The sequence below is a fragment of the Artibeus jamaicensis genome, unplaced genomic scaffold (assembly GCF_021234435.1).
Source record: "Artibeus jamaicensis isolate MK-2021 breed Jamaican fruit bat unplaced genomic scaffold, CSHL_Jam_final contig_511, whole genome shotgun sequence".
NCBI classification, from domain to species: Eukaryota; Metazoa; Chordata; class Mammalia; order Chiroptera; family Phyllostomidae; genus Artibeus; species Artibeus jamaicensis.
In genome coordinates, this window is record NW_026521866.1 from 1,038,838 (window position 1) to 1,064,612 (window position 25,775).

The window sequence follows — 25,775 nt, forward strand, 5'->3', positions numbered from 1 at the left end:
TAGGCTAATGCTTAGAAAAATTTGAATATGATTATTTGGATGCTAGAAAAGTTCTAGGAATCATGAGGCCATATGATTTCTTTGTATACTTTGTTTTCTTAGAATTGTGTTTAAACAAATTGATAAACTCTAATGGGTGTTTCTTTAACATCTATTTTTAAAAAATTAGTTGTATTAGAACACTAATAGTTTGTAAGTGTTATCAGGCACTTATAAACTACCATTTTGTATAAGGGGTAGTTTATAAGTGCCTGAAACCACTTAAGGGATTTCAGGTTCTTTTTCAGGCAACTATATCAATAGTCTGAGGATAAAAGGTTTAATTTATATGGATAAGCAGTAGTTTATAAGTTACTTAGTATTTCTCCTTTAGATAACCCAGTTGTCTAATTTTAAGAGGGATTATCTCTCCTAAAAGAAAGCCTAAATTTATAACTAGTTTCAACAGAAAATTTATTAGATTTAATCCAGACTTGTAGGCATGAAAACAGTTAATGGTGGTGAAATTTTGAAAACTTCCTAAACATAAGTCTAGAAGGGAAAGTCGGGTTGATACTTACCTTTTTAAAATACTCATTTGTTTATTTTGTAGATTGTTAGAGTTAGCATTTCAGAAAGATGGAAATATTTAAAATAATTGGAAAATATAAAGTTGTTTCTGAGTCCTTAATGTGAATAATCCAGTGTTTGGTTTCTTGAACCCTTCCTGGTTTTCTTTAAACTTGCATACTAGTGAAGCAGGTAATAGGAATAAGAAGAAAACAAATGCAGAATACAATGTAATGTTTTTTTTTTCTTATTTAGTAATGCTACAGCCTTTTGACTATGATCCTAATGAAAAGAGTAAACACAAGTTTATGGTACAGACAATTTTTGCCCCACCAAACATTTCAGATATGGAAGCTGTGGTAAGTACAGAAATTGAACACAGTTTGTTTTGGGGAATGTTGTTTAAACTTTGGGTTTTGTTTAGTTTTCAATTGAGAAAACTAATTTGAAAAAACCTATAAATCTATTTATTACAGACAGTCCAGACTGCAAGAATGAAAGAATTTTGAAGTAGTACTTCTTAAAAACAATTTAGAAATGCTATTAAGACAAAAGTCCTGTAATATCTATAGAGATGTTTGTGTCATTTTAATGGATAGCAATAGTAGCTCTATTAAGGAGGATTATATAGAAAGTTCTGTGGCATTGCCACATACTTATGGCAGGGTGATCAAGACAGAGTGTAATGCACTGTTGCATCTTGGCTGAGCCAAAGACAGCAGCTTTCCTGCTCCTAGCAGCTGCACCAGTTCTTTAGTTGTCCTTTCATGTTAAACTTGTTATATCTTCTGTGTCAAGTTTAAGTTTGGTTTTGTTTGTTTTTAGTGGAAAGAGGCAAAACCCGATGAATTAATGGATTCTAAATTGAGATGTGTTTTTGAAATGCCCAATGAAAATGATAAATTGGTAAGTAGGAAATATAAGAAAAATGGAAGTTCTTAAGAAGCTCTGTTACTTTGAGATTAATTTTCCTTTTGTTTTGAACTTTGTAGGGTGTGTAATAATGGTATTCCACTTTATAAGATTGAGTGCTTAGTTAAAAAAAACTTGACATGCTCTTTTCATTTTAATAACATTAGTTCAAGAATAAAAATACAGTAGTACCTTGGTACTCTTTCACTCGTTCTGGAATTCATGATGTGTGCCAAAACTGATGAGTACTGAACAGTGAAGCATTTTCTCTTGCAGGGTAGCACCGTGACTCATACAATTTTTAGCAAGTGGGATGAGTCCTGAGCGAACGCTGAGTGCTGAAATGTTTTTTCTTGTCAAATGTGATGAGTACAGGGTTTAAGGAGTTCTGAAGCTGATGAGTGCCAGGCTGTGACTGTAGTTTTAGGTAGAAGCTTTATGTTGGAGAATAATTATTTGATTCTACCAAATTGTTGCCACTTAAGCGATTTCAGGTTCTTTTTTAGAATGATACATTTATATATATATATAAATATAATTAAATTAACAAGACACATGAACCTGAAATTGCCACTTAAGCGATTTCAGGTTCTTTTTTAGAATGATACATTTATATATATATAAATATAATTAAATTAACAAGACACAAACCACTTTTTGGCAACTATATCAATAGTGTGAAGATAAAAGGTTTAATTTACATGGATAAGCAGTTTATTTCAAGTTTGGCTATTCCTGGCTATTTTGGTCAAAATGGGTTTTGACCAAAACCCACCTACCCATCTACACAGGTGGGTTTGTCCTTTGGTCAAAACCTATCTGATTTTGTTCTTTATTTCTTTATTGTAAGTTCTTTATTATAAATATTGCTGTCTTAATCTGATTTTATTCTTTAGTAAACAGTTTTTTTGTTTTTCTATTTTTTATTAAAAAACTTAAAAAATATATTTCCTTGATTATACTAAACAGTTGTCCCATTCCCCCCCGCCCCCACTCCCCTCCACCTTGCACACCCCCTCCCACCCACATTCCCCTTCTTTATGAGAAGTTCATGTCCATGGGTCCTACATATAAGTTCCCTGGCTTCTACATTTCCTATACTAGTCTTACCTTCCCCCATTCTGTTTTCCACCTTACCATCTATGCTACTTATTCTCTGTACCTTTTCCTCTTCTCTCCCCTCCCACTCCCCTGTTATAACCCTCCATGTGATCTCCATTTCTGTGGTTCTGTTCCTGTTCTAGTTGTTTGCTTAGTTTGCTTTTGTTTTTGTTTTAGGTGTGGTTGTTAATGATTGTGAGTTTGCTGTCATTTGACTGTACATATTTTTTATCTTCTTTTTCTCAGATAAAGTCCCTTTAACATTTCATACAATAGGGGCTTGGTGTTGATGAACTCCTTTAACTTGACCTTATCTGAGAAGCACTTTATCTGCCCTTCTATTCTAAATGAAAGCTTTGCTGGGTAGAGGAATCTTGGATGTAAGTCCTTGCCTTTCATGACTTGGAATACTTCTTTCCAGCCCCTTCTTGCCTGGTAAGGTCTCTTTTGAGAAATCAGCTGACAGTCTTATGGGAACTCCTTTGTAGGTAACTGTCTCCTTTTCTCTTGCTGCTTCTAAGATTCCTTCTTTATCTTTAATCTTGGGTAATGTAATTATGATGTGCCTTGGTATTCCTCCTTGGGTCCACCTTCTTTGGGACTCTCTGAGCTTCCTGGACTCCCTAGAAGTCTACTTCCTTTGCCGGATTAGGGAAGTTCTCCTCTATTATTTGTTCAAATAAGTTTTCTACTTGTTGTTCTTCCTCTTCCCCTCTGGTACCTCTATAATTCGGATGTTGGAACATTTCAAGATGTCCTGCAAGCCTCTCCTCATTTTTTTGAATTCTTGTTTCTTCATTCTTTGCTGGTTGGATGTTTCTTTCTTCCTTCTGGTCCACACCATTGATTTGAGTCCATGTTTCCTTCCCATCGCTATTGGTTCCTTGTACATTTTCCTTTATTTCACTTAGTGTAGCCTTCATTTTTTCATCTAATTTGTGACCAAATTCAACCAATTCTGTGAGCATCCTGATTACCAGTGTTCTGAACTGTGCATCTGATAGGTTGGCTATCTCTTCACTGCTTAGTTGTATTTTTTCTGGAGCTTTGATTTGTTCTTTCGTTTGGGCAAATATATATATTTTTTTGATCTTGATGCATCTGTTAAGTAGTGAGGGGGCGGAGCCTTGGGTGTTCACACTGGGCAAGCAACCCAGCCACTGGGTTGTGACCCTGTATGTGGGGAAGGGGTCCAGGAGGGTACAGTGGCACTTGCTCCACTCTCTGCTGGCTTTCAGTCATTTCCCCCACTTCCCATAAGCAAATTAGGCCCTCTGGGTGCTGATTCCTGTGTAGGTGGGTTTGTGTACGTACTAGGACCCTGTGGGTCTCTCCAACAAACTTTCCTGTGAGGCTGGGAATTTCTCCTGCTGCCACCTGAAGCCCCACAGGTGTTTTCAGTCAGTAGTTGGAGGCTTTATTTCCCTGTTCTCGGGCCCTGGGTTGCACAGTCCATCCTGCTCCCCAGTTGTTCCTCCTGGTTTATCTGCACAGGAATGTGGGACCGCCAGTCCACCAGCTGCTTTGTATGCTGCACCCTGTTCCACAATCTGCCACCTTGCTGGGACCATCAGCTACTGATGGTGCCTTGCCCCGAGTCCTCTCTGCGAGTCCTCTCTGCCCAGCTGCCTGTCTCTGCCCCTCCTACTGGTCTGGATGAATGTGTCCTCTTTGACTCCTTGGTTGTTGGACTTCCGTACAGTTTGATTTTCTGTCAGTTCTGGTTGTTTTTTGTTTTGGAATTGTTGTCCTTCTTTTGGTTGTGCAAGGAGGCACGGTGTGTGTACCTGCACCTCCATCTTGGCTGGAAGTCCTAGTGAACAGTTGTTATGTTGTTTCTTGATTAGTGTGAGGTAAACAATTCAGGGGACTGAGGCATATATGTGTATAGTTTAAAAAGTAGTCTTTGAATGTATAGAATGGGTTATGGTCATTTTCTGTGTTCTCTTCTGAAATGCAAATTTGAATCTTTCTATAGTTGTAGGGGAGGCTTGAGAGGTAAGAAGGGTTTTGGGGGGATGACTTAATATATAAAATAATATTAATTAGTAGAATTATTTGTCACAATCAGATTACAAATTGGCATGAATCTTACCTTGATCTGGAGGCTCTTTGCCCTATTGAAAAGTAAATTCGCAGTTTATGTATGTAGGCTTAATTATTGTGTTACTCTTTCAGGATAAGCTGAAACAAAAAAAAAGTCCCTGAATGGTAATTAGGTGTTGACCAAATCACTATTATTATTTTTTTAAGATTTTATTTTATTTATTTATTTTCAGAGAGAGAGGGGAGTGAAGGGAGAAAGAGTGGATGATAAACTTCAATGTATGAGAGAAACATCCATACACTGCCCTTCGCATACAACTCAGGCATGTGCTTTGACTGGGAATTGAACCAGCAACCTTTTGGTGTGCAGGATGCTGCCCATACCACTGAGCCACACCAGTCAGGGCTTGACCAAATTATTTATTGTGTTTTTAAGTACGTCTTAAAAGGAATTTTGAGATATTTGCCCAAAACAAAAAATGTGAATGCATAGATTCTTACTGGAAAATGAGGGTTAGCATGTTTATGCTTTTCTTTTGGAATTTACTTTCTCTTTGCCTAGGCTGCCAGGGAAGCCAAGAGCTTTCAAAGCTGTTATTATTAAAACTGAGGAACGTGACAGTTCTTGTCTGGGTTGACTAATTTTATTTTTCCAGTTTTGAGATATAATTGACATATGCACAGGATAAATGTAAGCATACTGATTTGCCTTGTAAATATTGTGAAGTTATTGCCATAGTAAGCTTAGTTACCATTATCTAATACAAATACAAATAGGGAAAGAGATTTCTTTCCTTATGATGAGAACTCTTAGAATTTGTTGACAATTTTCAGGTACACCATAGTGTTAACTGTAGTCATTGTACATTATAGCTCTAATTCTTTCTTGTAATTGGAAGTTTGTATATCTTTCCACCACTGTCATCCAGTTCCCCTTCCCCATCTCCCACCTGTGGTAATACAAATATCATCTCTCTTTCTATTTTCTCTCTTTCTCTTTTTTTAAGAGTTCACATTAGTGAGATCATAGAGTATGTCTTTCTGTCTTGACTTGTTTCACTTAGCATGTCTTCATGGTCATTTGTATTGTTGCAAATGCGAGATTTACTTCTGTTTTTTTGTATGACTGAATGATATTCTGATATATATATTATATATATATATAATATATATACACATATCTCACAACTTTTTTGATCCATTTATTTGTCAACGACCACTTAGATTATTTGTATGTCTTTGCTAGTGCAGATAATACTGTTATATAAATATGGTGGTACAGATATCTCTTTGATATAGTGTTTTTATCATCTTCAGATATATTCAGAAACGTGGAATTCAGTGGAATAAGGGTTGACTTATTTTAAAAACATTTGGGTATTTTTTCAGTACTTACATCATTTTTTAACAGTCATTTATCAGACTTATAGACTTATCTTTTATCTGAGCTTATGTTATGCTCTGGATAGGAGATAAGTTGACATTATAGTCTGCAAGGGGCTAGAAGCCAAGTATTTAATATTTTTGATTGAGTAGTTCTCACTGCTTTGGAAACCAAACCAGAAGTTGATAGAAATGGCATGTCTATGATAGTTGAGCCTAGCCATTTTACCTTATCATAGAGGAGAGTAGCAGGTATATTTACGTGTAAGTATAGCCCAGAGTAATCCAAGAAAGTGGTTTTGGATCTGAAGGGCTTGAACAAATACCATATGTAGTCCCCAGAGTCCCATACCATGGAGCATGAGCGAAAGTAGTTTGGCCCTGGAAAATTTTTAGACCAGGTATTAATTAGTAACCTGAAGTCTGTTCAGTAATTTCAAAGTACTCCAGAGATTCTCTGATTTTGAGCCTGGATGAACTAGCTGTAGAATGTAGTTGTACTAACTGAACTATTGGGACTTCAGGTATAGTATTGACTAAGTTGTAGGGAATATTTGGTGAAGATAGTGCTTTTTTCTTAACATTTTACTTTGAAAAACTTCAGACTCTTAAAAACGTAGTACTCTGAACCCTGTGAACAGCTTTAACAATTACCAGTTTATGATTAATGAACTTAATAATCCTATTTCACCTAAACCACACTACTTTCCATCTCATTATTTTAAGGCAAATCCACAATGTGATACAGTTGCTATTTCAGTATGTATCATTCAAATATAAGGACTTTAAGCTTAATATGTTATTGGTATCAAATAATCTAGGCAGTATTCAAGTTAATCTTACACATGCATTTAAATTTTTTTTTGCAGTTTGTTGGAATTGAAATAAAAATAAAGTCTACATACTGCAATTGGATGATGGTTCTTAAATCTCATAATCTCTAGATTTCCTGTTTTCCTCTTAAATTTTATTTATTAAAGAAAGTGGGTTTATCCTATGAATTGTTCCAAACAGATTAGATATTGCTGATTGCATCATTGTGGTGTCATTTAATTTCTGTTTCTGTATTTCCTATATTTGGATCTAGAGGCTTGATTAAATTGAGATTTATTTTTCTGGTTGGGAGAGACAAGACTGCTTTGTAAGTAGGATATATTCTCTGAAGAAGGCTCATACTGTCTTTCTGTTTTTGTGAAGTTAGCAGCCATGGGTATGCAATGTGTAGATAGATGAATGGTTTTCAACCAGGGCTAATTTGCTGCTGCCCACCCAGGGGAAATTGTTAACGGCTCCAGACATTTTTGGTTGTCACAACTAGAGAGGAGGGCTGCTGTAGGCATCTAGAGGGAAGAGGCCAGGGATGCTGCTTAATATCGTAACAGTGCATAGGATAGCTCCTACAACAAAGAATTATCACGCCCAAAATGTTGAGTTGAAATTGAAAAGAATGTCGTTTAGGTCGATTAATTAATTGAAGATGCATAATGATGACATTCTTTCATCCTGGCTTTTTAAAATATTAGTAGAGTACTTGTGAAGAGAGAAACTTGAACCCATCTCATATTTGATTATTCATTCAGTGGCAGAGTTTATAAAGGCAAGATAAATACCTAAGTCTTTCTCTTTAGTTATAGGCTTTCAAAAAGTGAGTTGGCCATAAATGTCCCTCTGAAATGATGTTCAGTGAGTCAATCTCCCTTCTTCCTTGAAGGCCTTTCTCCCTCTCTCTGTCTTTTTTTCTGTATTACTATAAACTCAATAGCCAAAACATATCAGTGTTTCAATTCTTTCCAGTTACTGTCATTAATTGCTCAAATTGGCTAGTAGGAACCTCATCAGATTGGTTCCTGAGTCCTTCTACCTTAGTTGTCTGTTAATTTTTAAAAAATTATATTTTATTGATTATGCTATTATAGTTGTCCTGAGTTTTCCCCCTTTTCTCCCTCCCGACCCAGCATCTTCCACTGCCTTAGGCAATGCCCCCACCATTGTTCATGACCGTAGGTCATGCATGTAAGTCCTTTGGCTACTCTGTTTCCTATACTGTACTTTACGACCCCATGGCTATTCTGTAATTACCTGTTTGTACTTCTTAAGCCCCTCACCTCTTCACCCATTTCCCTCAACCCTTCTCCCATCTGGCAAACATCATAAAGCTCTCTTTATCCATGATTCTGTCTCTGTTCTGTTCTTCCTGTTTGCTTAGTTTGTTTTTTAGATTCAATTATTGATAAATATTTTTTTGCCATCTTATTGGTCATGGTTTTGATCTTCTTTTTCTTATGTAAGTCCCTTTAACATTTCATATAATAATGGTTTGGTGATGATGAACTCCTTTAGTTTTTCCTTGACCGAGAAGCTCTTTGTCTGCCCTTCAGTTTTACATATCTGCTGGTTAGAGCAATCTTGTTTGTAGGTCCCTACTTTTCATGACTTTGAATATTTCTTGCCAATCCGTTCTACCCAGCAAAGTTTCTTTTGAGAAACCAACTGACAGTTTTATGGGAATTCCCCTGTAGGTAACTAACTTCTTTTCTCTTGCTGCTTTTAAGATTCTCTCTTTATCTTTAACCTTCAGCATTTTAATTATGATGTGTCTTGGAGTGGGCCTCTTTGTGTCCATCACAACTGTGGGACTCTCTGTGCTTCCTGGACTTCCATGTCTCTTTCCTTCGCCAAATTAGGGAAGTTTTCTTTCATTACTTTTCCAAATAGATTTCCAGTTTCTTGCTCTTTCTCTTCTCCTCTAGCACCCCTATGATGAGACTGTTGGCACGCTAGAAGTTGTCCCAGAGGCTGCTCCCACTATCCTCATTGTTTTGGATTCTTTTTTCTTCTTGTTGTTCTCATTGGTGGTTGTTGTCATTGGTTGTTCTCATAGGTTGTTCCTTATATTCCAAATCATTGATTTGATTCTTGGCTTCATCCACTATACTGTTGTTTCCTTGTAAATTGTTCTTTATTTCAATTAGCATATCCTTCATTTCTGACTGGATCTTTTTTATGCTGTGGAGGTACTCACTAAGTTCCTTGAGCAGGTGTTTTGAACTCTGCATCTGATAGATTGCTTATCTCCATTTTGTTTAGTTCTTTTTCTGGAGTTTTGATCCGTTCTTTCATTTGGGCCATGTTTCTTTGTTTTGTCATTTTGGAAGCCTCCCTGTGTTTCTTTCTATGTGTTCAGTAGAACTGCTTTGGCTCCTTGTCCTGGTAGTGTGGCCTAATGTAATAGGTGTCCTGTGGGGTTCAGTGGCACAGCCTTCCCTATCACCCAAGCTGGGTACTCAAGGTTCACCCTTCACGTGGGCTGAGTATATCCTCCTCTTGTCATTGAGACTTGGTTGCTGTTGGCAGGTCAATCAGAGGGATTTATCCCAGCCAGTCAGCAGCAAGGAGTGGCTCTGATCACAGACTACCAACCTCTACCCTCTGTAGAGGATCAGCTGTGCAGGGGCAGAGTGGTGGAGCTCCAACATGGTCTATAGCTGTCGACTGGGTGCACATGGTCTGGGGTTTCCTGGGTGGTGCAGGCCAAGGTCAGCCCCTACCAGTGTTCTGCCCAGGGGCCACCCTGCATGAGCTATAACGCATTCTGCGATGGCTGCTACTTGTGCTGGGCTTGGAGATTGCCTGGCAACACCAAATTGTGAATCTAGGAAGGCTGCTGCTAGTGTCAGGTCTGAGGCCACTTAAGAGGTTTGGGGGCTGGGGGCTCACTGAGGCCAGCTGTTGCTTGTTTGATAGGATTTAGGAAGTTGTGAAGCATGAAGGAAGACCAGCCATTCATATGGAAAAGTCATGGTTAACAGTTTAGATGGGCCTGTAAGCTGGGTGAGAGGAGTCTCAGTGGATACCCAGGGTGGGGCAAACATGTCAGCCAGGTTGATGGAGCCTCAGATATGGCACCAGCGTGCCAGATCTGTGTGAGTAGGGTTTCAAAAAAGGGACAAGGGCCTTTCCTTATCTTGATGTGAGACCCTTCAGTTTCTCCCTGTTTACCACTGGTGCTTTTCAAGCTGCTACCCTGGTGCTGAAGCTCAGAGGAGGTGTGTCTGTATAGGTGTGTCCTTGTGTGGGTTCTTTAAGAGGAACTGTTTGGGGCTCCAGCAGTTTCTTCCATCAACTCAATCTCTGCTCATTTTTTACAGTCAGAAGTTGTGGGAACTTTTCTTCCTGGCTCTGGAACCTTGGGCTAGGGGGCTTGGTGTGGGGCTGGAACTCCTGGGCCTGATGTATTCCTCCCAAACTTTTATCCACCACACGTGTGTGAGGGACCAGCTCCTTCAGTATCTGCACCCCTCCGAACTGGTTTGGATGGATATGGTTTCTTTAATTCTATAGTTGTCAGACTTTCATTTAACTTGATTTCTCCTGATTCTGAGTGATGGTTGTTTTGTATTTTAGTTGTAATTTTTATGTGGTTCTGTGAAAAGGTGAGCTGTCTTGATGGAAGTCACACACCTTTGGTAGTTTTTTTTATGTCTCATGACAACATGTTACCAAACCTAGAGTTGGAATCAGTGATTTATTCAAGAGTCTCTGGCTCCTCAGTGGAGATGGTATATCAAAGACCTAATTTGGTCACTGTAATAAGACAATGATTTTTCAGAATTTTTTCAAATCATTTTATTGGCTATAATTAGATGAAAGCCTTGATTATCATTGGAAAACACTTCTTCAAATGTTAAAGATTTTAATGAATCATGTCATGATCACATAGGAAGATGTATCCTTTTTATTTCTTGTGGTAGTGATGCATTTTGTGGTTGATGGTATGTTCTTAAAGGTCTTGGATAACTAAAAATGTCTAAAATTAATCACTGGCCCTAAAAAGAATGGACATGTATTATGTGAACTAGCTGCAGTGCTCTTTGGCTCTATCAGCTCATGTGGCATGTTAACTTTGTTATGATTCTTGATGGATATTTTAAAGTGTGTAGACTTTGCATTCAAGTTTTTCACATGAGACTTTTAATATTTCAGTATATTAGTCTTTCAGATTTACCTAATTCAAATGTACAAAAAATGGATCTATATTATATACAGACTAGAAATGGCCTTAATTGATTATGTTATGTATTTTAAAAAAGGGCCAAACCACAGCTGTGTTTCTACAAGGCAGCATTTCCCTAACTGTGTTGTGTTGGAAGGGTTCTGTGGTCAAATGAGTTTGGAAAAACACTCCAAATATTAGCTCTTCCAATAAATAAGCATATTGCATTTATAGACCCTGAATGAAGAAAGTATTGTTCAACACAGCATTTCTTTTTTATTTCATGTAATGTAAACTCACTTTTGGAAACATTATTGGTTAAACTCATTCTTGTGTTGCTTGCTACTAACCTGCAGGTTCTATAAGAGATCTTAATTACTGAGAAATGTATTTAAATTGAGTGCACCCTGGCACAGAACCAGTTCTGAGTTGTTCTTTATGTGACTTTGTCAAGTCATCAATTTAATGTTGCAACTCATCCCTTTTAGAAAATATGAAACCTTAAGGTCGCCAAATCTGTTAATAATAGTAGGAAATATATGACGAAGTTTTTATTTGTTATAATTAAGGATGAAACCTTTTATATATAAAATGCATATAAACATTTCTAATAATTCATTCAGATGGTAATTATACCCTGTTGATAATTGTGTCTTGTCATTTCCAAATCAGTGTTTACCATTGAAATTGATAAAACTTCTTAACTGAAGTATCTTCGACATACTGGTTTCTTTGTAGCATCCAGTTAGAATTTAGTTAGAAATCATCTAGTATAGATCAAATTCCAGAATTACTTAATACCCTCTTTCTGTATATTTATCTTCAGTTTTGTTAAACTTGTCAGTTAGGAAATTAGGGAATTATAGAATAGTGTTTTGTCTAGATAAAGTTTGTTAGTTTCCTGCAGATAAATTGATAAAATGTTATTATTGATAAAAGCTGAATTATGATCTTCATAGATTGATTAAAGGTGAGATACTCTCTTATTTAAGGAAAATGCATTTTATTAATGCATTTTAATACAATATTAATAAAATGTTAAAAATAGTTTTTTAGTTTATAGTATGATTGCTGTATAGTGAATTACTTGAGATCCTTTGATCTTTACTCTTTTTTCCTTAGTATGTTTTAAAAAGTATGTTAATTGAAGCAAAATTCAGTTTAGTTTTTGACAACTTCAGGTTTTATATGCAAAAAACTCTCTCAGGATGGCATATTTAAAGAGGTCATTAGAATTTGTGATCTTTAGTAGTCACCTTAGAATAATTTAGTATCTAAAGTAGATTGAGAGTAGCAGTCATAGTTGTTGATACTTCTCAAAATTGGTGTAGTGAGCAGGTCTTGTACTTGCTAGTGTTGTTGTTTATGTTCAGCACCTCAGCCCACTCTGAAACCCTTGCCTGCAGCTCCTTGCCCACCCTACTGTATACTGCCCACTCCCCTGCCCCGTCCCACCCCTTCCAAGAAGTAGATAGGCATTGAATTTAAATAGAATATGTAAGTATACCTGTTTGAAGGTTTGGATCTAATGAGGTACGCTATTAATTATTGGGTATTTGCATGTTCTAAAAACAGTGGAAAACGGCCCTCGCTGGCATAGCTCAGTGGATTGAGCACGGGCCTGCAAACCACACGATTGCTGTTTGATTCCCAGTCAGGGCACATGCGTGGGTTGCAGGCCAGTTCCCAGCAGGGGACACACAAGAAGCAACCATACATTGATATTTCTCTCCCTCTCTCCTTCCCTTCCCCTCTGAAGATAAATAAATAAAATCTTAAAAAAAAACAGTGGAAAAGGGTATGTTATTTTATTGGTTTCATGAGTTCTTTTAGGACCTTGATACCCTGTATATAAAAAGATTGAAGTTTTGTGGTCAGTCTTATAGAATAAGAAAGTTGACAGCTTTAAAAGTATAGTGGTTGAGTCCATGTTTTTAATTTATTTGCCCCACCATTAGAATGTGGGCTTTTTGGGGGGAAATAGCTGTCTAATTTGGATCATAGATAGAGTGATCCAAGAATCCAGGGACCCTTCTGTTTTAGAATAAAAGGAGGTACTATTAATAATTATTCCTAGGTAACTGGTATCAGCTAACATTCTTCTTAAGCATAATAAAATGTGTGGTCTCTCTTGTCCTAGGGAATAGCAGGTCTTTGAGTGGATATACTTTAGTAAATTAAGGATATATTTCATTAAATTAATGGCCCATAAAGTTCAATTGAATTGTGTTCAGTGCTGATACTGAGAGCCATTCTTTATGGTCCTTGGGTTTTTGGACTAAAGCATTGACTATTTTATATTTTACCAAGTTGGGTTTTTCTAAATTATTAGTTATTTTTAGTTACTGTCAACTCTGTATTAAATCTAATGTCTAGTTAGTAGTAGTGTTTTTTTTCCAGGATTGAATATATTTATAGTTAACTCATTTATCATGTTTATCACCTATTTAGTTTTTTGTGTTCAGTTACACCCAAATTTTGGGTTTTTTTGTTTGTTTGTTTGTTTGTTTTTGAGGCTTACAACTTTACTTGACATTTTCCAAATTTTTAAAATGTATTGGATTTCATTTATGCCCTACATATAATATCTGTCAATAATATATTTTCTAGGGAAAAAGAATTTGTCTTAATAAAGAATGAAAAGCTGTCAAGAACAGCATTTCAGGGGTCTTAAGTATAAAGACTTTTCATGAGTAAATATACATTTTCTATTGAGACAAAGAACAGATTGGGGATAGTACATTATTAGTAAGGTAGCGTTCTCTTAGTTTTTATATATAATGTATATCAATAAGTATTATTTCAGAGTCAGTTCTAAACTTTTTTTGTAATATTTTTATCTATATTAGAGGAATTTGAGAAAATAGGAGAACTATGGAGATAATGGTATACTAGGCTGTTGTGTGCATCTGAAGTTTGTTCATTGGTCCTGGAAGAGGTGTGTGTATTTGGGAGGGGTGTTGTTGAGTCTGGAGAGGTTTATATATTACTGTAGTTTCTGAACCTCGAGGGGAGAAAAGTCATTTAATTAAAAATTGTTCAGATTATTATCAAATGTAAGAAAATATGAAGTGCTTGTTTTTCAGATATTAACAAGTGTTGATTAATAACAAAAATTTAGCACCACAAAATTAGAAGGTATTCATTTTAAGATAACATGAGGCTAGCATAAATTTTAAAAGGTTTATACATTTAAGCTTGTAAACATGCAAATTGATCATAGCTAATTTTGTTTGGGAAATAATGTAAAAAAAGTTAAGAAATTTTGTACTTTTTGCTTTAACTAATAACATAGCTATTATTTATTACTGTTATTTCTTATGTATAACACCTTTTAATAGAATAAAATGGTAATATTTTAGAGCCTAATGGTTTCTGTGTTAGTCACTCCCAATACCATATAGGGAGAAACCAGAGTTTGGTGCAAATCTGAGAATGTATTTCCCATACCATCTCAGGGTATAACTCCACCAGGGACTACTCCGGCTGTCACTTCAATAAGCAACATGAACAGCACAGTTGCAACTCCTGCCAATTATAACATGAAGAATGACCCCAGGGGACTCAATGTGTTCAAACAGGAGAAGCAGAAGGTTTGTTTTAGGGAGTTAACAGACATAGGAATCTACTAGTGTTATTGGTTATGTTAATGTAGTTATCTACCACATTGGTGGTATTGTATGTTATGTGAAGTAAATAGATTGAAATTTTCAGTTATGTTTAAAATTACAGAACCACAATTTACTTAAAAATCATGCACATAGACTATTTGCTGTCCTGAAACAAAACAAAACAAATTTAACCTTAAAATCTCAATAGTGGGCAGGACAGATGTAAGTTTGAACATTACTATGAAATTGCTGTAATTTTTCCTGTCACTGAAATTTTGGGATGAAATTTTGGGAGCACACTCTAAAAAGGGAGGTAGGGGCATATCTAAGTACCTAAATAGATTAGCAGGCATAAGAATCTTGTAGGGGCTGGCAAACATTGCTTTCCGGGAGGGAGGGGGAGAGAGAGAAGTGAGATTATTATTTTATATTTTATTATCAAATACAAATAATAGTAATTCCTCTTTAACTGTCATGTTAGTTATTTACAGTGTCCCAGGGTAGGAGCATTTGTGGTAAAAGCCCTAGAGATCTTAGGTTATATTTGAATTTACTAATGTCTTCGTGTGTATGTGTGTGTGTGTGTGTGTGTGTTGACTTTTAGGTGGTATAATGGTTGCTGTATGATTCCCTTTTTCATTTCTTGCTTACTGGAAACTTCAGAAACCCCAGTTTGAACAATTTGCTTATATTTTGATTTGCCTTTGCAGAGACAATGTATACTAAGGCTTAAAAAAACCTGATGCTTTATGTAAATGTCTAGTTAGTTATTAATGATCCTAGAGTAACAGAATAAATTGGTTGTTTAGAGTGAAAATAAATCTTCAGTAATCTTCTTATTCAAATACTATCAGTATGTTTTCCCAGGATAAGGCCTTAATTATGCCTCCAAACAATTTCATGCCATAGCTCTTGGCTTTAGCCTTTATATATTTACACCCCTTACTCACAAGAATGTAGTCCCATATTTACATCCTCTTGCTTCTCTTTCTTAAGACTTCATTGCAAAAATCTACTTTGCCTTATATTTTACCTTTCCCTAGTTCCAGTTGCTTGCTTTTTGTCTAATTACTCCCAATAAGAATTAGTTAGAATCTTGGAATTAAAATTCTGAAGGATATTAAAAAAGGATACAGAAATAAATTCAACTCAGATGGAGAGAGATTACTGTAGCTAGACTAGTTAATATAAGACAGTAGAATAAGTGCGGGACAGGGTATATTTTCTTTATTAACATCATGGCCTTGACCTTATGGTTTATTCTAAATTCATCAGTTTCTGAAGATTTGCAGCATGTTGTTGAATCCCTTTAGTTTGCTTTTTTCATGGTTCTCAGAACAACCAGTCTCCACTTTCAAGACCAGTCTGAAGCAACTGTCAAGGAACAGGCTGTTTTCTGGGAGCCAAACCTCCTGAATAGAAGTTTATACTTAAAGTCACAGCAGCCTTAGTGTTTCTCACCAAGCTCTTCAGATTGTTACTACATGAATGACTTACTTCCTCCACTTCCCTTAACCCCCAACTAAGTTAGGAATATATGACTATACTTTAAATGTGCATAAATAAATTAGATTTCTTGGCATCTTCTATGTATGTTGACTGGTTTGTAGGGTGCCTAAATATTACATGATATAATTAGACTTCATGTAACTTGTTTCACGACTTAATTTGGCTCACTTTTGAAATGTGTTTAAGCTTCCCTGTATCTTTTTGCATTTCTAGTCTTGTGTTTATGCTCCACAAATTGGTTAAGACATTTCCTTTCCTTTTGGTTATAAAAGTTATATAAACACATTAAGGAAAATGTCAATAAAAAAGAAAATCTAATTCTGCCACTGTAAGAAGATATTCATTGACATGTTAAATCCCAAAGAGTGGAAATCTATCTATCAAATGTCTAACAAGAATGAAATGCTTTAAGTAATTTTAGTAAAGTATGGGATACAATATCTAATGGCATATTGTATCATTTAAAATGAAAATAAAAAGATGCACATATAGTTGAAGAAAGATTAAAATGTATATGTATATGGAGTTTACAAAATGGGCTTATGAAAAAAATATTGGAAGATAAATAATAGTGTTGGATTGATGAAATAATGGGAGATAAATTCCTCATAATTCTAAATTTTCTGGAATTTCAGGATTTATTTAAAAATAAAAATTCAATTGTGAAGAGTTTGGTAATTCCTCATTTAATTTTTTTTCTCTTCACTTGTTGGCCTCACATATTTCCTTCTAATTTTTTAGTCAACGTTTTGGTATGAGCATATTTTTTTCTCTAATTCTTAACCAAAACCTAAATACTCCTCAGTTGCCATATTGTTGACTATTGCCTTCATTTTTACAGAGGAAGGCAACATGGCACCCTCATTTTCAGAAGTTGGACTTGTTTTAGGTTGGAATTTGAACACACTTGAAAAATCACTTTGAAATATAGTTACTATTAAGTAGTAAGGGAAGGAATATTGGTGGAAAGCAAAATGTATCAGGAACTGATTTTTAATAATGGAGATGGGATGGGTTCAGGATAGGGTAAAGAATAAGAGGGCAAGAGAAAAACTCAAATAAGAAAATTGAAGTAGCCACTTTTGAAAGATTTTATTTATTTATTTTTAGAGAGAGGAAGGGAGAAAGCGAAAGAAACATCAATGTGTGGTTGTCTCTCACAGGACCCCTACCAGAGACCTGGCCCAAAACCCAGGCATGTGTCCTGACTGGGAATTGAATCAGTGACCCTTTGGTTCTCAGGCTGGCACTCAATCCACTGAGCCACTCCAGCCAGGGCTGAACTAGCCTTCTTAAAAACCTTTCACAACTCTGAAGCTTCTAAAGAAAATTGGAAAAATTCAGGTTTAATACATATAGCGTTGTACATTAGAATCTCGTCATAACATTAATTTTAGATGGATTTAGGCATAATAATAAAATCACCTCTCTTTCAAAAGAAAATACTAATTTTAAACAAACTATTTACTCAGTATAAATTCAGGAGGTGGGATGATGTGATCAGTATATAATCTGTGTTGAAAATGTCATCAATAAGTACTGTGAAGTGCCATAAAGTTGATTTGGAAATATTTTTGTTAGAAGTTTATATCTGAATAAAGCAGTTTATATCTTTTTATCTAAAATTAAAAATATAATTAAAAACATGACTTGTTACACTAATACTGTTACGTCATATGTGACGGAATAAATGATGGAGGCACTTTAGATCAGAGGCTCAGGAGTACTTAAGTACTGCCTTAGGTATTTATCATATGCCTTTGCCACTAGTTTTAAATGGGTGAATGTTGGTGAAAATTAAGATTTTGGGGGCTCATGGTTTTAAAACTGGGTACTTTGATTCCATATTAAATCTCATAAATTAAACAGTGGTAATTTGAAGGAATCATTTATGTTTGAGTTTGAGATCATGGAAATAACTCCCTTCCATTCCCTTCTCTCTCTCTCTCTCTTTTTTTTTTTTTTGGTTTGTATTCATTATCTCCCTTTCAAGGTTTACATTCTTTAGTTATTTTTCCCCATTAATAGATGTTAGGTTTTCTTTAAATGTTTTTCTTAGATAGTCTAATTTTATTGGAATGATTACAATAATATCCCCCCTACCCTCCCAGAACCTCATTTGAATTGCAGAATCAGAGCTCTGAAAATGATCTTCGTATTTGGATTTTGGTTGTCGTCAGTTATTCAGCATACTTTCATTAAATAACTACTGTTCGTCAAAGTGCTGGGTTAAGGGGTCAGTACAAAGAGAAATGACTTTTGCTCTCCCAACCTCTGAAGTATTGTAGAACATCAAAAATACATTATTATGATATATGATAAGTGCTTTGGTAGAGGTAAGTGCAAAGGGTTATGGGAGTAGAGGAGGGAGTGGGCTTATTTGCTTTATCTAACTACTGATATTTACTGATTTAGTCCTTCTAAAATTGTTCACAGGTGACTGTAACATTCGCTATCAAAAAAATTCTTATTGAAATAGAAAATTGTCAAACCTTTTAAATAATTATTTTGATAAGAAGGATGTGGAGTTTAAATTTTGACTTGTTTAAAACCTGTAAGGAGATTTAGTTAAAAAATTCCCACTGTCTTTGTAACACAGAATGATATGGAACCTAGCAAAGCTGTTCCGCTGAATGCATCTAAACAAGATGGACCCATGCCAAAACCACATAGTGTTTCACTTAATGACACTGAAACAAGGAAACTCATGGAAGAGTGTAAAAGACTTCAGGGAGAAATAATGAAGCTGTCAGAAGAAAATCGACATCTGAGAGTAAGTTGTATTTTGATAATAAGTTGATTTAAATAAAGGCATAGGACATGTGACTGTTGTTAGGCCATTTTATCTGTCAGTTTGGGGGCAATTCTTTCTCCTTTTCTTTACTTTATATCCTGTCCTTTGTTCCGTACTCCCAGCCTCTTTTAACAGTTTTACCCTGGCTTCTCATTGTCTGCAAGTTCTTTTCCTAGGCATTGCTAGCTTGAACTTAGTTGAACCCTTCACATTCTGTGCCCTAGTCATATGAACTGCCTAGAATGGTGCTGCTCATAGAGTAGCTAGCCGCTGGTCACTGGGGCTATCGAGCACTTGAAATGAGGTTACAGTCATTAATTTGTGTAGAGTGCTGAAAATGACACATTGATTGACCTCTGTTTCATCTTGAGAAATGGGTGCCAAGTGGGGAGCAAGCGCCAAGTCCTGAAACATTTTTTTCTTGTCAAAATGTGAAGTGTACAGGGTTTGATGAGTTCTGAAAGTTATGATTACTGAGATATGACTGTAGTTTGGATTGAGAGGTGCTGTGAGTGTAAAATATACACTGATTTCTTAGACTTAGTACCAAAAAAAAGGTGAAGTATATATTTTTTGTATTATATATTAAAGTAATATTTTGGTTATATGGGATTGAATACATTATTAAGGTTAATTTTGCCAGTTTCTTTCTGCTTTTTTATTATGCCATTTGAAAATTTAAAATTTAATATGCCATTAGAAAATTTAAAATGTGGCTCACGTTTGTGAAGTTCATACTATGTTTGTATTGGACAGTGTTGAGCTATAGTATCCTGAAGAAGCATCTCTGTTTTTATCACACTTCCCCCCTTTTGCTTTGGCTTAAGTTCTTCCACCTTACTGGAATATCTTTGAATTCTTGTCCCTACCCTCACACCACATACATATATGTACTTTTGTTTCTTGTAATCTTTTCAGTATAACCTTTTAATAGGGTACTCTCCCTCCAAAAAGAAAAGAAAAATTCTTTAGGAATGCTGTCTCCTTTTTTCCCCACCATGTCTTTTACTTGTTGGATGTGTTTCTCCCTCTAGTGGACAGTACTTTTCTGGGGGCAAGGACTGTGTGGAGTCATTTTTGCATTCATAGACATATGTATCATAGTCATTAGTATATTTAAATGAATAAATGAATGGGACTGGTGAATTGAGGACTAATTTGAATGTATGGAGGTTATTATTAGCCTTTAACAAGTAGTTATTTCAAGATCTGAATACCTTTAAATTTTTTAAGGCTTTGTTTTAGGTTTTTGTGTTATAGTATTGATAGATGATACAAGAATGAACTAAGTTATGGAACTTAATCTACATTTTGTTATGCTGTCTGTTAAGCGAACATAAGAACCACCCTGAATCAAAAGCACTGTATCTTGAATTGATCAGTGCTGAAATAACTTTTCTGGTTATCTTCATATTTCTTAGTACCCCTCAGGAACCCTCTGCCTCCAGCACCTATCTGAATAGTTGAAAAATTATCTCCATTTCATACTCCACATCATGCAGTTTTGTTAATTTATCTTCTAGTACTTGCACAAGTTGTGTTCTTTGTTGAAAGATGTATTCCCTAGTATACTCAGAGTGTTTGTTCAAAAAACCACTATTTATCTCTTGGCAGCGAGGGGAGAAGTGGAAATGATAGGATTGGTTGGTACAGGTAGGGCAGGGCTGGAAAATAGGAAGAGTGAACCAGGAGATAGGTGAGTGGAACTTAATTTCTGGTTGTAACTCTTTATAGGCTGATGTTCTCTAGGAGATGTTATTTGAAAAAACATTCTGCTGTCTAAAACATAAAAGACCATTGGCTTATAGCATCAATTTCAAGCTTTTTAATATTTTATACATAAGACCCATAATATTTTGTTGCCATATTAACTTTCTTGAGCATGTCTGATCACTAACCTTTTATATTCCTCTGCCCCTATGGTTTTTATCCAGACCATATCCTAATCTCCCAGAGAGCTGTTTAAAAATGTACCTGGCTAGGCCCTGCCCAGACCTAGTGAATCAGAATCACTAGGACCGTATTTTAAAGTTCTTGCTGGGATTGAGAATCATTGTTCTCACCACCCAGGATTAATTAGCATAAGACAAAAAAGACGCACAAACCTTCAGAAAATCTAGTAGTGAAAATAAAACAGTGTTATGTCAGGTAGACTCTTATACTTGGTATACAAGAGTCAGTATGAGGATATAAAAATTAGCTTGCAGTGAGGAGATAAAAATGTGCCGTCATTCATCTGGTTGAGATGATGGACACAAAGAGATAAAGCCAAATGCCTTAATTAACAAATACAGATATTGGTATTTTCCCTATGGTCATACTGCCACTGATAAAGTGTCATAACAACCTCCCATCTTGAGTGACTGCTCCTTTTTTATTGAGAAACATTGTCCCCTAAAATCATAGACTGTCAGAAACTTTGCTGTGTGAAATCATATCAGTAAGAATGAAGCAACCCACTCTTGTCTGGAGCATCAAAGTTAGCTTGGTGTAGAAAAGCAGCCTCCCTGTTGAGTCTAGGTGCAGAGCTTCGAATGGGTGTGTTGATGTATATGACACTCCACATCTATTGTAATTTGAACTTTCCAAAGAAATAGTATTCAGTGTTAACAGTTCAGATCCAGTGCTGACCCTTTTACACACAGCTTTCCTGCTTTACTTTGAGTATATAAAAAAACTACATTATTTAAACTTCACCCTGAACTTCCCCTTTCTTTCAAATCTATAAAATTCTTCTACCTTTGGTAAGTTAACCTGTGTCTCTGCTGTGCCAGTGCCCTGGTTGCTGGAAGTAAGTGAACCTGTCAGACTGCTGGTTTGTTTCTAGTAGTCTTTGGCTAATTGGGCTAGGGTAGGTGTGAAAGCAACTATGGGCCACCTTGGAAATATATACATGCACAGAACTCTTTAGTGGTATTAATTTTAATAATGGAATTTTTTCATCTATTTAAATACAGCCATATGTGATTTTCCAGATTTTTAGGAATATATTTCTGAGCTGTAGTTTTTAAAATCCTCATTATTGTGGCATAATTTACACTGTATAGTCACTCATTGTAAGGGTATAATTTAATGATTTTTAGTAAATTTACACAATTGTGGAGCCATCACTAGAATCCAGTTTTAGAACGCTTGCATTGTCCTAGAAAGTTTTCATATGCCAGTTAGCAGTAAATCCTGTTCACACCCCCAGCCACTGCATACTGATCTGTTTTCTCTCTGTTGATACTTAGCTTGGTAGTCTTATATGCATATTTGTTTTTAAAACTTTTTGTGCATATATATTTTTTTCTAGGATGAAGGCTTAAGACTCAGAAAGGTAGCACACTCGGATAAACCTGGATCAACCTCAACTGCATCCTTCAGAGATAATGTCACCAGTCCTCTTCCTTCACTTCTTGTTGTAATTGCAGCCATTTTCATTGGATTCTTTCTAGGGAAATTCATCTTGTAGAGTGAAGCATGCAGAGTGCTATTTCTTTTATTTTCTCTTGACCAGAAAAAGATGTGTTTACCTACCATTTCATTGGTAGTATGGCCCACGGTGACCATTTTTGTGTGTGTGTACAGCGTCATATAGGCTTTGCCTTTAATGATCTCTTATGGTTAGAAAACAGAATAAAAACAAACTGTTCGGCTACTGGACAAATTGTATATTACCAGATCATCACTAGCAGATGTCAGTTGCACATTCAGTCCTTTATGAAATTCATAAATAAAGAATTATTCTTTCTTTGTTGTTTTAATAAGAGTTCAAGAATTGTTCAGAGTCTTGTAAATGTTATTTTAATAATCCCTTTAAATTTTATCTGTTGCTGTTACCTCTTGAAATGATTTATTTAGATTGCTAATCCCACTCATTCAGGAAATGCCAAGAGGTATTCTGTGGGGAAATGGTGCCTCTTACAGTGTAAATTTTCTCCTTTACCTTTGCTAATATGGCAGAACTTTTCTTATCCCTTGTGAGGCAGTTGTTGACTGAGTTTTTCATCCTTACAATTCTGTCCCATGGTATTTAACATTAAAACAAATAAAACTGTTAACAGATTCTTGCTCAATAGCTTGTGTCTGTTGTGTCATTAGATGGGGATACCAGAAAGTCCACTCTATGATAATTTGAAATTTATAATGCATAATTTTATTTCAGATGGAAACCCTTTTAGATTTACAGTATTTGTAAGTAAAAGTCCTCATTCTATTAATGAAAGGAACTGATCAGTTTCACTCTACTTTTGGTATTTTGAAAGATCATAATCAGTTTGTCTTCAAGACAATATAAAGTAAACAAATACGATGAGAATAAAAGTGCTGTTATTTTTGTCAGTTTATGTGTATGCCTTGTGGCTGTATTGCATTTACCCCATTCTAAACAGGTCCTTTTAGTATTGTCCCAAGAAAGATTCATTCTTGGTTCTAGTCAAGTGCTTTTTAATGAGCTTATTAATTCCTTTTATAATATTTCATAATAATAGTTAAAAGTAGGTGTTTTTCCTGCCCAATTTGACACTCAAAGTAAATTCCCATTCTGGAAATTTCTTATCACTGAGCAAGCCTTGGGAATCTTTGTGAGAAATGACTTTATTCCTTGCAATTCTATTAACCATGTGAAACACATTTTCAGTATAAATGTGCATTGTAGAGTTTGAATTTATTTCATTTGTATCAGCATAGAACATTTTGGAACAGTAGAAAATGTGTTCATTTTTTTTTTAACTGAGTACAATCTAATACAAGTGAATTTTGATCCTGAAAATAGGTGTTGGTTTTGTGAAAGATACACTTCTATCTGAAAGGGAGATTGGACTTTGGGACTTGATGTGGAGCAGTGAAATATGTTAGGCCCAGGTCTGTGTATACATTTTGTGAATGAATGAAATGCTTTAAGTATTTTGTTTGCCTTTTCATTTTAAGTATATTTTGATTTGTCTAATCACATTTATTGTGTCATTGGCTCTATGGTATTTTCTACAAAACTTCTTGCTGTTGTGCAAAATACTAAAAACAAGCACAAGTAACAACTATCCATTACTAGCATGCTATTGCAGGTAATGTTTCCATTGCTATATGAATTACAGTCATTATAAAATTTCCTTCCCTTTCTGATAACTGGAAAAGCACGATAGAAAGAGTCTTGCATTTTTTTACCCCGTAAATGCAGAATCAGTAATTCTTTGGCTTAAAGCTTTGTATAATCTACATTATTGGTGATAAGTATCAAGCTTGATACTTAATGGCTGTCATTTTTTTTTAAACATTTAAATTCTCAAAAATTTACCAAAATCCCATTTCATGGGAATGCTCCTTAGATTTCATTTTGTTCAACCCCTTTGTTTAAAGCTGAGGAATCTAAGGCCTTTATGAGAGAGAGTTAAAGAGAACTTTCCTTGCATCTCATAGGTGAGGCAGGGCTAGACCTAGTAATCTCTCCTGACTTTGGTTTGGTGTGTTTTCTGTTCACTTTGTAGGAAAAAAAATTGTATTAATTTAGTTCATGACTTGAAATAATGAACCTAAGATGCCATTTAATAAGAGTATGTGTTTTTCTATCATAGGCTTGTATTATAGGCCACTGCTGTTGAATAGTCTCATGTATATGTTTTGTTTTAGTGTTTAGGCTGGAAATGCTCCCATCCCCCAACATTGGTAATAAACACTATGAAATACAGTGTATTTTTAGATAGGTATTCTGTAAAATGCATTATGCAATGCCTGGACTTTAGATAGAGTGTAGTCTGGGTAGCACCTTCAAAGAAAAGGGTGTGCGGGCTTAACTGCTTTACATATCAGGAGATGTTCTAATTGTATAGGAGACTTTTGTTCTTTTTAATGAGTGTATGAAGTGTGATCAGATTATTTTATTACCAGTGGTTACTTTAAGAGTTCAACTGTATTGACTGATAACATAGATTAAATTGTCTTCATTCCTTACATTTTTAGAAAATTTTGTCTGCTGGCTTACTTTTGTATGTAAGCATGAGGGAAATACACTGTTGCTAATACTGAAATCACAATCCAGTAACTAAGGCCTTAAGTTCATATGTGATGTTAAATGCACTACCTTCCTTCATTCTTTCTATAATTAATGTACCTTAACTTTGCCCATTCTTTCATTTACAAGAAACAAATTTAAGAATTGTATTCTTGAGTGTGTTACCTTTTAAAAAATGACATTGCGAAAAATGTACTTAAGTCAGAAATTCTAGTCAAAGAAAAAATAATATTTCTCCTTCAAGTATCTTGCTCAGAACTTTTGCTAAAATTGATATCTGCTGTGGGAATTACTTTTGAATTGTAATCATTCAAAACATGCCACTTCAAAAAGAAGTTTTATCAATACGGTAAAAAAGCAGAGTTCTTGTACAGTATGACCCCCAATTGTGATCTTTTGCCACTTTAAAAGCAATCAAGAAATAGTTTTCCTAGGGCTTTGCACATTCCTATTCAGTGATTTGGTGTGTGCATAGATTTAAAAAAAAATTGATCTTTCTGGGAGTTAGGAAGAGATCAGTGTTTACCGTATAGAAAAACAATAAAATAAGGTAAATGATCTTTATTTTCTAGCTTTCAAAGGAAATTAAACTGTTGCGTGAATAAATAAACTGATTAAAAATCTGGTGAAGTGTCATTTTCATTTCCAAAAACAAAAAAGTAATGTGATTTTAACAGATTATGATGATTTATATGTTTGTGTTATATCAAGTACTATTAGTCAGTCATTGACTGGGACTTGAGTTCTGATGGGAGGTAAGTCTTTTTCTGAAGGACCTAGAAGTTAAATGCTTTTTTGTGGGAAATTGGGATCAGCTAGTTTTTTGGTTCCTCGTTTGATAGCACACAATGTTGGTAGAAGCCATGCTTCTGAAGAGTGCAGTGCAGG

General features: G+C 35.3%; 1 protein-coding gene across 2 annotated transcripts in view; it reads left to right on the forward strand.

Moving 5' to 3' along the window:
* VAPA (VAMP associated protein A) overlaps positions 1–25,513 on the forward strand; it is a 51,540-nt gene extending 26,027 nt beyond the window's left edge. Inside the window, exons 3-7 of one of the 2 annotated variants that reach the window (XM_037154071.2) lie at positions 805–908; positions 1,375–1,455; positions 14,443–14,577; positions 18,704–18,877; positions 22,194–25,513. In XM_037154071.2, coding sequence (XP_037009966.2) covers positions 805–908; positions 1,375–1,455; positions 14,443–14,577; positions 18,704–18,877; positions 22,194–22,352 — 653 coding nt within the window. In that variant the 3' untranslated portion in view covers positions 22,353–25,513. The remainder of the gene's footprint in view (positions 1–804; positions 909–1,374; positions 1,456–14,442; positions 14,578–18,703; positions 18,878–22,193) is intronic. The other variant, XM_037154072.2, reaches the window with a different exon arrangement.
* Positions 25,514–25,775: the final 262 nt, after the last annotated feature.